This window comes from Nothobranchius furzeri, chromosome 3, assembly GCF_043380555.1.
Source record: "Nothobranchius furzeri strain GRZ-AD chromosome 3, NfurGRZ-RIMD1, whole genome shotgun sequence".
In the NCBI taxonomy this organism is placed as follows: Eukaryota; Metazoa; Chordata; class Actinopteri; order Cyprinodontiformes; family Nothobranchiidae; genus Nothobranchius; species Nothobranchius furzeri.
This window is the reverse complement of record NC_091743.1, coordinates 50698874-50713223: the sequence shown is the minus strand read 5'-3', so window position 1 is coordinate 50713223 and position 14350 is coordinate 50698874. Positions and strand designations below refer to the sequence as shown.

At 47.1% G+C, this 14350-nt stretch overlaps 1 protein-coding gene across 4 annotated transcripts in view; it reads right to left on the bottom strand.

Moving 5' to 3' along the window:
* Nucleotides 1-1656: 1656 nt before the first annotated feature.
* The window catches only part of elmo2 (engulfment and cell motility 2), a 34405-nt gene continuing 21711 nt past the window's right edge, over nucleotides 1657-14350 (bottom strand). For all 4 annotated transcript variants that reach the window (XM_015975018.3, XM_015975020.3, XM_015975019.3 and 1 more), the window contains 6 exons: nucleotides 9431-9594; nucleotides 9116-9228; nucleotides 8933-9040; nucleotides 8705-8787; nucleotides 8521-8598; nucleotides 1657-1997 (listed from right to left, as the gene is read on the bottom strand). In XM_015975018.3, the coding sequence (XP_015830504.3) occupies nucleotides 1797-1997; nucleotides 8521-8598; nucleotides 8705-8787; nucleotides 8933-9040; nucleotides 9116-9228; nucleotides 9431-9594 (747 nt within the window). In that variant the 3' untranslated portion in view covers nucleotides 1657-1796. The remainder of the gene's footprint in view (nucleotides 1998-8520; nucleotides 8599-8704; nucleotides 8788-8932; nucleotides 9041-9115; nucleotides 9229-9430; nucleotides 9595-14350) is intronic.

The following is a 14350-nucleotide window of genomic DNA, read 5'->3' as shown; positions in this document are numbered from 1 at the left end:
CGCCCCTCTAGCCTGCCAACAGAGATAAAGGAACATTGTTTTACCCTTTCGGTAAAACTTTAGTTTAGGGAATACAAATTAACCATTAAATAGCTTCCAATTAACATGCATATTAGTGGACTACTAAGCCTGAACTAGTCATTATTAACTCATGCACTGCCATTGATAACTAAAGTTGTCATTTGCATTTTTTTTACTATGTGGGCGTCGGAACGAGCCACCGCACCGTGAGAACATCTCAGCTCTAAAGCCGATCTTCATCCGCGTACGTCACACGTCAAGTGACCAGGAAGCAGAAGATCCATGTGTTAGGAGATCGTTTTGGGCCGCTGCTGTAAAAAAAGTGAGGCACGAACCAGAAAAGCTTCTGCCGATCACAATTTACACAAATTACAACATTGGTAATAAGAATCTAATAACAGCTTAATAATGACTAATTCAGACTTATTAGTCCACTAGTATGCATATTAATTGGATATATATATATATATATATATATATATATATATATATATATAATTCTGTAAGTAAGAAGCTAATGCTGAGCGGGGCTCAATTAAAATTGCATGGGGCTCTACCTACATTAAATCCCAGAAGTGGGAAAGACTCTCACTTTTATGGATTTCTGAAAAAATCATAAAGAATTCCTAAAAGGGGGAAAACTTCGGATTGTAGCTTTAAATTCTCTGAAATATTCAAATATTTCATGTCAGAGTGATAATGCATGATTATATCATTCATGTTTATTCAGGTTAATTAAGCATCAGAGATCTGTTCTCGATTTAAATGAGCAAAAACACTCCTAAAATATTAAGATTATTCCTTAAATTTGTCAATAAAAACCAACATGTAAGGATTTTACATTCCGACAAAAACCTCAAGTACCTAAAGTAGGTCAAGGCAATGTTATCACACGTAATTCTGATGTATTTATTTAATGAATGGGTTTATGTTGTAGAACTGTGGAAGAAACGGTGCATTTGTATGATGAAGCAAGTGAGTGACAATATTTGGCAAAACAAATGTAGAGGATCTGGTCCAGTTGAGGCTGGGCCAGCAGGACTCAGCTGTGTTCTGGCATCCGCTCGCTGCCAGCACCGAGCCAGTAACTGTTACAGATTCAGTCAGAATTAGAGCTGAAAAACAGGACATTCAATAACGACTTTAGAACGTGCAATCTGAATTTGAAGATACTAAAGGTTTCAGCACCGGTGACTGGACCAGTTCTAGGCCCATTTACAGACTTTAATAGCTCAGGAAAATGAAAGCACTGCCAACACATTTCCCAGCCCAATGGACAAAGAGCCTTATGAAGAGATTTCCCTCCATCCTGGCCCTGAATCATCACTGAGTTCTTGATGAGATGACAATATTAATGTAGAACTGATCATTTTCCGTTCCTCTTTAAAAATGGAGGGAGTGTTTGAGTAAACACAAAAGTTAAAATGCAGCTATTTCATTCTCAGTTGCCATGGACACTAAACACAAGTTTCATTTCATCTGACAAAGAAAGTGAAAGTTCATTTGCAAATTGTGATCCTTTTATTCCAATTTTGTTTCTATTTAAATCAGAAAAAATAAATATTAAAAACTGCTTTGAGACTGAACTATTCAGTGAATCTGTTCTGTAGTTTTTGTATTGATTATTCTCATCTGCCAACCATGATGGCGTCACAAACACAAAAACCTTTAAGAGGGGGAAAACGCCTTTTCAGGGGTGTGCGTATGCAGCTAAACTCATCATAAAACCCGTCCGTTTTCCTACATATACATGCACACGTAAACATTCACACATCTCAGCTGTAGTTGTAGGTGAAGTTGTAAGAGCTAGGCTCCTTTGGCACCGGAGGTGGAGCTTCAGGGATTGTGATGTTCTCAAGGTCAAGGAGGCGGAGTTTCATCTCCATGCTCATGAGGGTATCTAGGTCGCTGCGTGTCAGGTCACTGCCCATTTCTCTGCCCAACAGCGCACAGAGACCATCGGTCCAGATGCAGTACTACACACACACACACACACACACACACACACACACACACACACACAAAGAGGAATATTCTGGTCAGAATGTGAATGTGTTAAGGGATTTTGTCTTTCAGTATTACATTCATGTCAACAAGCACACATTTGAAAAATAATATTTTGTCACTATTAGACAAAACAATTGTATCACCCCCCAAAAAGAAACTTACCACATAATAATATCCTGAGAATCTCTTAAAGGGGACAAATTATGATTTTTTTTCTTAAGTTATAATAGTTTTTGGTCAAAACAAGACATGTTTATGAGGTGCTTTGCACATAAAGCAATTTCAGTAGTTTAATTCTTGACATTTTCAGTACATTCCAGAATGAGCCATTTTAGGGCTCTGTCAATCTAAGAAAACAAGCTGGAGCTGGCCATGCCCACCGATCCCCTGGTAAACTGTTATAAGCTGAGAAGCTCTTATGTCCAAGAAGGACTCTGCTACACTAGCAGCAGCTCTCTCTTGCCTGTGAGAGGTGGTCCTATGCTAATTTCCCCATTTGTGACATCACAAACAGGGATTTTTTGAAACAGCTCATTCCTAAACCAAAACACTGACAGAAAGCATGTGGATGTTTTTTTCTCCACGTTTGGAGTGTTTAAAAAGGTAGCAGAGAGTCACATGGTGTCAGGTTTGTTGGCAGATCTGAAGCGTGACTGAGAGTTCTGTTGCCCAGACGCGGAGAGACGGAGATAACCGGCGTGGTTATTTCCTGTAGGTGTAGCTTGAGGGTTTAGAGGGCTGGTAAGCCTGGAGACTCGATGCAAAGTCTGGTGAGAATGATGACTGAGCAATGAATGAAACGCCGGCACTTCCTTAAGTAGTGTCGGCGTGATGACGTCAGTCGCCACGTTAGTGGCAGGAATGAATGGAATGCAGTCAGCTGGAGGAGTTCGTGACAGGACCCCCCCCCCCCCCCCCCCCCCTCTAGGGACGGCACCCGAAGTCCCAGGACGGCGGGCCCAGAAGTCTGTTAGCAGGGCAGGATCGACAAACGAGCTCGTGGGCTCCCAAGAGCGTTCCTCAGGCCCGTACCCCTCCCAGTCCACGAGGTACTGCCAACCTCGTCCCCGGCGGCGGGCGTCCAGTATCCTGCGGACCGTGTAGGTGCGATCCGCCTCAACACCGCGGGGCGGAGGCACCCGGACCGGTGGAGGGTGGAGAGGAGAGGAGATCACCGGCTTAAGCTGGGAGACGTGAAAGACCGGGTGGATCTGGAGAGTAGCCGGGAGGCGTAGACGGCAGGTGACTGGATTGATGACCTTGAGGACAGGGAACGGACCCAGGAAGCGAGGAGTGAGCTTCCGGGAGCCAGCCGGCATCCTCAGGTTAGCGGAGGAGAGCCACACCTGGTCGCCAGACCGGAAGACGGGGCCAGGCCGGTGGCGGCGGCGATGCTGACGGGCATACTCCGTGTTGGCCCGGGTGATGGCCGCACGGGCCCGGATCCAGGCGAGCCGACAGCGGCGGACCAGCGTCTGGGCAGCAGGCACCTCCACCTCAGGCACCTGATGATCAAACAGAGGAGGCTGATAACCGTAACAGGTCTCGAAGGGAGACAGACTCGTGGCAGAGGAGGTCTGGAGGTTGTGTGACAGCTCCGCCCACAGGAGGAAGCGGGGCCAGGAGGTCGGCTGGGACGAAGCAAAGCAGCGCAGGTAGCGTCCAAGCTGCTGGTTAGCTCTCTCTGTCTGACCGTTTGTCTGCGGGTGGTATCCAGAGGACAGACTGGTGGAAGCACCGACCAGGCGACAGAACGCCTTCCAGAAGCGTGAGACGAACTGGGGTCCTCGGTCGGAAACCACGTCCTGAGGGAAACCATGGAGCCGCACCACCTGTTCCAGGAGCAGTTCGGCCATTCTCTTGGCAGTGGGGAGGCCGGCCAGGGCTACTAAGTGCACGGCCTTGGAGAAACGGTCCGTGATAGTCATTATAGTGTCCAGGTGGTCGACCACCGGCAGTCCCGTGACAAAGTCCAGCCCGATGTGTGACCACGGCCGTTTGGGCACAGGGAGAGGCTGCAACTCTCCAGCGCCGGGTCGGTTGGAGGACTTGGAGCGAGCACACACATCACATGCAGCTGTAAACTCGCGGACGTCCTTCCTCATGGACGGCCACCAGAGAGCCCGACGGAGGAACTGGAGGGTACGGGCTTGTCCTTGATGTCCCGCGAGCCGCGAACAATGCCCCCACGTGAGCGCCTCTTGCCGGCAGGAGGCGGGAACGTAGAGACGGTTCGGTGGGGTCTCCGGCGGCGCTGGATCGCCAGGAAGTGCCGCCTGTATGGACTGCTCCAACGGCCATTGGAGGGAGGCCAGGAAGCGTTGAGGCGTCCACCTCCACGACGAAGGGCCGGGTCTGGTCCGGGTGGAGGAGGATGGGTTCCTTAGTGAAACGTCCGACCAGCTCATGGAAAGCACGGACAGCCTCTGGAGTAAGGCGAAAAGGGCGAGGCTGATTGGTGGTTTTGGTGAGGGAGGTCAGTGGTGCTGCGAGGGAGCTGAAGTTGCGTATAAACCTCTGGTAAAAGTTCGAGAAACCCAGGAAGCTTTGCAGCTGCTTCAGGGTCGTGGGTAGAGGCCACTGAGCTATGGCCTGAACCTTCTGGGGGTCCATCTTCAGGCCCTGGGAGGAGATGGTAAAACCCAGGAAGGAGGTGGACTCCTGGTGAAACGCACACTTCTCCAGTTTGCAGTAAAGTCCATGGTCCAGGAGGCGGGACAGAACCGCTCGAACATGACGGATGTGCTCTTCGGCCGTGCGGGAGTAGATGAGGATGTCATCTAGATAGACAAAGACCCAGCGGCCATACATGTCTCTCAGCACATCTGTAATGAACCGCTGGAAGACGGCGGGGCTGTTGCAGAGTCCAAAAGGCATCACCAAATATTCATAGTGGCCAGTGGGCGTGATAAAAGCGGTCTTCCACTCCTCACCTTCCTTAATACGGATGAGGTTATAGGCGCTGCGCAGATCCAGTTTAGTGAACACTGCGGCTTGTGTGATGGCGTCCAGAGCGGTGCCCATGAGAGGGAGAGGGTGACGGTCCCTGATCGTTATTTTATTTAACCCTCGATAGTCTATGCAGGGCCGGAGATCCCCCTCCTTCTTCTTAACAAAGAAAAACCCCGCGGCCCCGGGGGATGTTGAGGGTCGGATGAATCCCTTCTGCAGGGCATCAGTTATATAATTGTCCATAGCCCGGGTTTCCGCCGGAGAGAGGGAGAACAGGCGACCCCGAGGGGGGGTGGTGCCGGGCTGGAGCCTGATCTCCAGGTCGTAGGGTCGGTGAGGAGGTAACCTGGTAGTGGGTTCTTTAGCGAAGACATGAGCGAGGTTGTGGTATTGAGGAGGGATGAGCGTCAGGTCTACGTCTGTGGGAGTGGCTGCTCTGGTCCGAGGTGCAGGGGAGTCCCGGTGGTTATGGCAACCCGTGCCCCAGGCCAGGACTTTACTGGTGGACCAGGAGATGTGAGGCTCATGGCGGCAGAACCAGGAATGACCCAGGATGAGTGGCGTGGCCGGAGCCTGGATGACCAGGAAGTGGAGGGTCTCCCGGTGTTGGTCAATAGTCATGTGGAGACCCTGAGTTCGGTGGGTGAGAGGGTACGACATGATGGGCCGGCCGTCCACAGAGGTCACGGGAATGGGTCGGTCGAGGGCGGTGAGGGGTATCTTGAGCCGAGTAAACAGTCCGTGATCGATAAAACACTCCGCAGCCCCAGTGTCTAAAAGTGCCTCCAGTCTGGTCGGGCCTTGGTCCAGGTGGAGGGAGACCGGGAGAGTGGTTCGGTGTGGAGCCGGAAAGGTGGAGACTCCGGGTGGGACAGCTCCTACTCCGACCCGGAGGGACCTTTTCCCGGTCGTTTTGGGCACGTGCCACGGTGGTGACCCAAATCCCCACAGTAAGCGCATCTTCCCTCCTGGTAGCGCCGTGCCCGTTCCTCAGGGGGAAGATGTCCCAGCTGCATCGGCTCCTCCGTCAGTTGGTGAGCCGGCCGGCGGGGTGACGTCCTGGTGTGTACGGGGGCTGACATGGTGCTCGGCCGGTTCAGGATGCAGCGGTCCAGTTGGAGAGCCAGATCCACTGCCAGGTCCAGGGAGGTTGGGACCTCGTGCCCGATCATGCCCTCCCGGATTCTCGGTGACAGTCCCTCCAGGTAAACGGCCTTTAGGGCGGCGTCATCCCACCTCAACCGAGCTGCTGTCGTCCGGAAGCGAGAGGTGTACTGAGCCGCCGTCTGGGAGCCCTGGCGAAGCTGAAGCAGCCGCGTCTCGTCCGAGACCTCGCTGCTGGGGTGCACAAACGTCTTTTTCATCTCCTTTACAAAAGTCTCATAGTCATTGCAGGCAGGAGATTTCCGATTGTAAAGAGCCGCCGCCCATTCACCGGCTCGACCTGTCAGCAGTGAGGTCAGCAGGGCGACACGAGAGCAGGATGTGGGGTAACGTGCCGGTTGGCACTCGAAAGTCATGGCCAGGGTCGCCAACATGCCCTCCGGGGATCCCCTGGTTCCGTCCCACTTCTCTGGAAGGCTGAGGCGTGGTTCCATCCTGTCAGGAACAGCTGCGGTCTGACGTTGCAGAGCGGTGGTCAGCTGGAGTACTAGCTCGGTGAGTGACTCGATCTTAGTTGCTTGGCGATCAGCTGTGGCGCGGAGCTGGTTCATTTCTGCCGTATGCTGATCCAAGGTTGCGCGCTGTTGAGCCACTTCGGCACGCAGACGCGCGAACTCCGCTGGGTCAACTTTGGGCTCAGTCATCCTGTCAGGTTCGTTGGCAGATCTGAAGCGTGACTGAGAGTTCTGTTGCCCAGACGCGGAGAGACGGAGATAACCGGCGTGGTTATTTCCTGTAGGTGTAGCTTGAGGGTTTAGAGGGCTGGTAAGCCTGGAGACTCGATGCAAAGTCTGGTGAGAACGATGACTGAGCAATGAATGAAACGCCGGCACTTCCTTAAGTAGTGTCGGCGTGATGACGTCAGTCGCCACGTTAGTGGCAGGAATGAATGGAATGCAGTCAGCTGGAGGAGTTCGTGACACATGGCTGCACAAATGGATGCAAAAGGTGAGTTTTGTTTAATGTCCTCTTTAAAATAAACTCTTTTCAAAAATAAAACATCTTTCAAATAATATGTATTCATAAAAGCTCAGACCGATGTGTAGGGAGAACATTACGTAAAGCTGATATAGGCAAAATCATAAAAATTATGAAAAATGGACATACATATCTTTGTGTTCACAAATAAATGCAGACCAGTTCTTTCATTGAAACAATATTGTTTTTTATTTCATTAATGCCCTGCATGCTGTTTTTGCCTGTGTGTGTGTGTTCGTTTCTCTGTTAGCAAAATGTCTCATTAAACCATTTGATAGATTTTCATAAATATTTCAGAAATTAATCATTAAATGTACATCTAATACTGAATAATGCTTGGAATTGATCCCTTTCAAGATCACTGCCGTATGTGTGTGTGTGTGTGTGTGTGTGTGTGTGTGTGTGTGTGTGTGTGTGTGTGTGTGTGTGTGTGTGTGTGTGTGTGTGTGTGTGTGTGTGTGTGTGTGTGTGTGCACTCTGTCTTCTCGATCCCCAATCAGTCGTGGTGTATGGCTGCTTATACTGAGCCAGGATCCTCTGGAGGTTCTTCCTGTTAAAAGTGAGTTTTCCTCTCCACTGTCGCTACATGCTTGCTCAGTGTTGGCTTAATGAACTGACCTGTATTGGAATGTTTATTATGTGAAGTGCCTTGAGACGACTCTTGTCGTGATTTGGCGCTATATAAATAAACTGAATTTAATAGAATTTCCAAAGACAATCAAATTGAGGACATACATAAAATGGCTAGAACTCAGAGTTTTACAGATCCTGAGATCAAATTTCATGTGGAAGTCACTGAAAGTCAATCATAACTCGTGCTGAGTAATAATACATAGAAACGGATTTAGCAAAATCACTGATTTCAACCCAAAAACTTGTGAAGAAGCCTCATCTCGCTACTCTCAAGTAAACCCAAAAGCAAACATGGCGACTTCCTCAACAACAACTTAGGACATCCTGCTAGCTCCACACTTTAGCCCCGCCCTCACGTTTCCTCCGTCTCCACCAACAGAACCCCCTGCTGTGAAATGCATGTGTGAATAACAACTGCTGAGAAAATCTGGACTGCACATTCTCTGGGAAAATGTCTGGTACTCATGTGTGAAATTAGTTCTACCAGCATGTGACTAAGTGTGAAATATGGTCACAGTTTTTCCTTCTGATCCTGAATTATGGTGTTGTAGAACGAGAAAGCGCCTTTGCAGAACATCATCGTTTCATGCTTGGACTGATTTCCTTTGTTAAAGCAGATTTCTAAATTTTGACCAAACTGTCTTTTGAACAATAAATCGAAGCAGATGCTGTAAATGTGCTGTCCTCAACAGACATTGCATGCAAACAAATACAGAGGCCACGGAAAAACAGGACTGAACTTTCATTGAGTACAAATGGGTTTACCTCATACTTGTTGGGCGCAACAAAATTGAGCGTTTCGTCTGGATCGTAGAGGACAGAGAAGGCCAACTCCAGCACCTCCTGAGGGCAGCAAACAAGTTCAGCAATACTGCACCCACTCTGAGAGCCCACAGAAAGAAACGACTGATTATGTATGACAATAAAACGAAAAACAAAATGTTACAACCTTGTTTTGTTTTAGAGCACTTTTCTCTTTCATATGAGGGCAGTCCTTCCCTGTCAGCACAGACTTTATATCGGAGATGGGAACTGGTGGGAGAATGGGAGAATAATTAGAGAAATTCAGCTTGTCTGCCTTCTGATGGACAACACGATCACCATACGTGTTCCTAAAATGACATGCTGGCTGAGTGATGAGGACACTTGGAGAAGCGATGTTATCAGTGTGTCTTACTCTTGTCACTCAGCAGCTCAAAAGGCACTTCACCCTGAGGTGACTCATCTAAGTCTCCGTAGTGCAGCACTTTGTGATTAAGGGAGAGCCTGCAGAACCAAAACTTCTCTACAAGAAAAGAAAAATATCTTTAAATGATTAGCAACCAGGTATTTCTGCAGAAAGACAGGCATCGGTACGTACCTTGCCTTCGACGGTTGCCCAGCTTCCGGAAGCAGCTTCCTTCACACAGCCGGTTGAGTCGCTGTTGTTTGATGAGCTCTAATATCTCAGGCTGAATTCTCTCCCGCAGCTCTCTGCAGCAAATCACAGAATCAGAAAGAAGCGAAAAACACAGATCAACATGTGGACAAACAGTGTGTGCTGTTATATAATGCCGAGAACGAGACAGATGCTGATCAAAGCAGTGAAAAACATCTGAGAAAACCACTCTGTGCATCATTACTGACCAGGTTTAGACCTGATAGACTAAACACTTCAGTTTAAATTTGGATATACATGATAGGTGGGGACTGGAAGTCATCCTGGCTCATTCTTTCCGACTGCCGCAGACGCAGAATCTCTGAGTAGTTGAGTCCGCGCAGTTTATTCTTCAGCTGGTCTATGGATGACGGCTTCATGGCCAGAGCCCTGGTGATCTGCTCACGAACCACCTGCATCACCTGGGTCATCATAACACACACACACAGAAAATGGTAAAGGGCAGGTAAAATAAAACGATTTAATAGCTAAAATAAACTCACCAAACAGCTCAATTTCAAATGTTTTCATTTGATGGCCCGCCCTCGAGTTGGTTTACATAGTATCTTTCTGACAGGGTGGTATGTGTGAGGATGGGTGGTTCATCATCTGCCTTTTCTCCATCTACCTTGGGGGATCCCACAGGGTTCAATACTGGGGCTCCTGCTCTTTTCTCTTTATATTTAGCTACTGGGTGACATCTTGCATAAGTGTAGCATTGGATTCCATCTAGTATACGCAGAGGACTGCCAACTAAATTTACCTCTGCATAAGTCAGGTGAAACGGAATGAAATGACTGTTTCCCCTCTCTTCTGCACAGAACTAGTCTGCATGAGATATGGCCTCAAGGTCTCATGCATTTGCTTCTAACCTGCTTCTTTTCAGCTCAACAGAAGAAAGAAGAATGGACTCTCTCCTTTTAATTAATCAAAGAACTCTATTTTAATAAAGCTAATCACGCAAAGTGTTAGTCAATAAATAAGATGTGACCGATCTGTGAAATCAAAATATTAATTACTTTATTATAATCCTATAGAATATAATAAGTAATATGACTTTAAATGCTTCCACTAGGACTGATCTCACGAGGCGTTAAAAGACATGACACATTGCTTTCACTGATCCAATCAGAATCTGCCAGATCTGATGGAGGTGTGGTTTTGGTGGTGTTTGGTAAATCTGTCATCTGTTCATTCGACCATAAACCAAAACATCCGAAGTATAAAACTATGCCCACGTCATCTCTAACGCCAGTTCAAAGCGTTCTAGAGAAGTTGTCGGAGTGGCCAATCCGTAACTCTCCTCTTCAGCCAAAAGAACCAACGACAAGCTGGAAAATTCATTGCTGTAACAACCGCTGCAACGGTTCCTTTCAGAATAAAAGCTGAACCATCAAGACCCAGGTTTGGGTCTCACAGACGCCAACAAAATTGTCGTGACCTGGGAGTATCTCAAGACTGGTGGTCGGCTGTCGTGGCTTCTTCTACAGGTTCCGGCTCCATAAGGTCAAGTTGGACCTTTACACCTCCTGATCTAGACGGGGACTTCCACTCAGGGTATGTGGACTGACAAAATGGCGTTGAATGTGTTTATGGATCTCCTAACCAAAGCTGAACGCGAAGACATCACCTTCAGTTCCCATCAGAACTAATCGCTTCTTTAGATTTGCTGGTTCTGAGCAACATCACACCTCACCCCATTCACCGTCTCATTCACCTTAGTTACACCATACATTAAGTGTTTAGAGTTAGTCTAGTTAAATTTGTTTAGTAATACATTTTTAAACTTTTTAACTTGACTCTCTCTCTTCTGTCGTCTCTGAGTAAATACGAAGCTGTTGTCTAATCCCTGCATTAAAAAGTTCCAATATTCTGGTTTAAAATAACACAGATCCATAAGGTGGATTTCATATTTCCTATGGAATCCTATGACTTATGGCTTATTAAATAAATGTAATTTAAATCATTACACAGGTGATCTCTATTCAAAAGCTTTTGGATTGTTTGGCTGAAGTCAAAGCATGGATGGCTGCAAGAACGTAGTTTTGACTTTAGAAGTGGGGGGACACAACCGGCATGAAGACTGGGGGGTGTATATACAGTAAGTATACAAAAAATGTGTATAAAACTACAGCCTAGAGCAGGGGTCCTCAATTATAATGGTCCGAGGGCCACACACAAAAAGGGTGCTGCTGCTGTTTGGATTGCTAGCTGTATGTTTATGTTTATGTTTATTCATTTATCCAAAGCGACTTACAATTTATAACCTATAGGGCACGCATGCATGGGGAGAACACGCAACTCCACGCAGAAAGGCCGCAGCCGAGTTTAGAACCTGCAACCTTCTTGCTGCGAGGCAACAGTGCTAACAACTGTGCCACCATGCAGCTGTAATGCACATTACACACAAGCTTGCAATATAACGCAGGACAACACCTTTCCCCCTCCTGCTCGGCTGTGTGACTGCACTAACCTGTCCTGTGGGACCCTCACCATGTAACCCTCATGTCCATGCTGTCTCTGGAGGAGCAGATAGGAGACGAGATCTCCTGTTACCTAAAATGAACCAAAGCTTCCTCCCACTTTCTCTTTAAGCTGAATTTAACATTAGTTTATCGTCATGAAACAAAAGAATAAAGTGGAACAAGAACTTCTATCTTCTATTTATCTCTCCTTTTAACTTCTCCGTGTCCCTAAATAAAAGAGACAGACGATCACGCTGCAGCCGCCGTCACTCAACCCGCTCTCTCCCCAAGACCGGACCTCCCGACATCACAGCCCTCGGTCTGACTGAGCACTTCCAGGAGAAACAATAATGAAATTATGAAAATAATAACGCGTGTTTGGAGGAGCGTCCTTCAATCCTCTCTCATGTGTGAGCAGACAATCTCTCTCTCTATCTCTCTCTCTCAGTCGCTGATCGAGCAAGCGGAGCGTGCCGCGCGACAACCCGCTCAGTTAACATAATTTACGGCCCAAATCCAACAGAACCGGTCGGGCTGATTTGATTCAGGTTCGGTCCCAGGTTATAACTCCAGCGCTCAGCCCTGCAGTACCACATAAAGGCAGATCAAAGTTTCCTACCCGGTAAATATGGAGAACACTGCTTTGACAAATGTGGATGCTGCGCTGGTGCCGCCGTTAAAATAACACAACTACATTCCACTATCATTGATTATGGTCTTCCATGATGCAAAATCTTTTATGCCAGCATCTCATGCATTGATTATTTGATCATTTTCCTCAGCTCTATCCTACACCTCCTGGTCGGCCGTCGGGGGTGGGGGGTGCGCGCGGGGTTTGGGGGCCACAAAGAGAGGGCTCGCGGGCCGGACGTGGCCCGCCGGCCGCCATTTGCGGACCACTGGCCTAGAGGCTCTTTAATGTAATGTCAGAAATGCAGAATTGTCGAGTACACAGGTGGCAGGAAAGGGCAATCACACATTAGCAAGCATCAGCAGAGCCAATAGATGAGCTTATGGACCGTTCTAATAGGAAACTGGCTTCAGCACAAGCGGTTGTTTTCCACTTGGTCCTAATGCTCAACTAGTGTTTATTTAATACAGCGTAATACTGTTTTGTACAGTAAAAAGTGCAGGAGACAAAAATTGACTTTGGAAAAAGTGAGGGGGGACATGTCCCCTCTGCCGCCCCCCATAAAAAAAATTACTACAACCATGGATGGCTGAGAACTTCCAGTGTCTTAATGAAAGCAAAACAAAGGCAGTGTTTTCTGGACTGGATGGTCATATTGATGCTTCTGAGGTTGACTTTTTGCTTTGAAGCTCATGGTAAATGGTGTGGTGTCTTCGTCTTTTTATAGTTTAAGACGCTTGGCTAAGGTAAAGCTATTCTTGTCTAGCCTGGATCTCTAATTTCCCTCTGGGATTAATAAAGTATTTTTGAATTGAACTGAACTGAAACTGATGTTCATGTCTTTATAACTTCCTGCACAGATTATTGCAACTCTGTCTTATTTGGTGCGAGTCAGAGCAGTCTAGCTCACTTGCAGCTGGTTCAGAATGTTGGAGCGAGATTCTTGGAGGGCAAGTTACTTTATATTTGTTGCTTGTCACTTTTAGAACATGTTTAAAAGTGAGTTAATTGGTGTTAAAACCCCTAAATGGGTTGGCTCCGGCCTATTTGACTGACATGATGCAGCCATATGTTCCGGCTCGGATGTTCCGCTCTGAACACCAGATGCTGCTTTTGGCTTCCAGGACTGATGAAGACGAGGAAGGGTTGGGCATTCTTGGTGGTGGTTCCCTTATGGACTATAGAGCGAGCTTCCATTATCCATTCAGCATTCTTCATTTGAGGCTGAAAACCTATTTCTATGATCTGGTTTTTAACTCTGTAGGTTAGCTGTTGCCATTATATGATTTTACCTATTAATCTGTACTTCTTTGTTGGTTTTATCTGTTTTTATTCTCATTCCTGTACAGTAATCTGGTGTTAAACGTCATATCTGTAATGTGCTACAGCAGGCATGGGAAACCCTGGTCCTCGAGGGCCGGTATCCTGCATGTCTACCTGTTCTGCAGCTCATCAGCTCTGCAGAAGCCTGTTAATCACCTGCTGATTGAAATCAGGTGTGATGATGCAGGGTTGAAAATATAATATGCTGAATGGACCAGGGTTCCCCACCCCTTTACAGCAATAAAGGTTGGGTCGAGTTGAGTTGAAAGCTAAAATATTCAAAGTCTGGTGTATTAGTGATAATCGTGCATTATTTAACAAACCAAAACTTTTTTTTTTTTGCCTTTCTGCTTCATTGGGCTGTTCCATAACAAACAGCAGAACAGCAGTACATGTCTGTATGAAGCCAGACAGTTCTCATTCTCATGCAGAACCAACATCTGGAGAGATGATGGTTAATGATGACTGTTTTCTGTAAACACACACACACACACACACACACACACACACATCATAACTGGACCAGAAGGTGCCAATCTCTGTTTGATTTTAGAGCTGCTGCACACTAAATACAACAAATACAGTTTAATAGTCGCCTAACAGCAAACATTTGAGCACACTGTGATCATTTTGCACAAATGTTGGGGTTATATAAAAACAGCTTGCAGACACAAACAACTGTATGTTCATTACTATTTGTTAAATAGCTGCATTTAGCTGATAATCTATTGGCATTAACATCATGGATTTGTTGTTTTG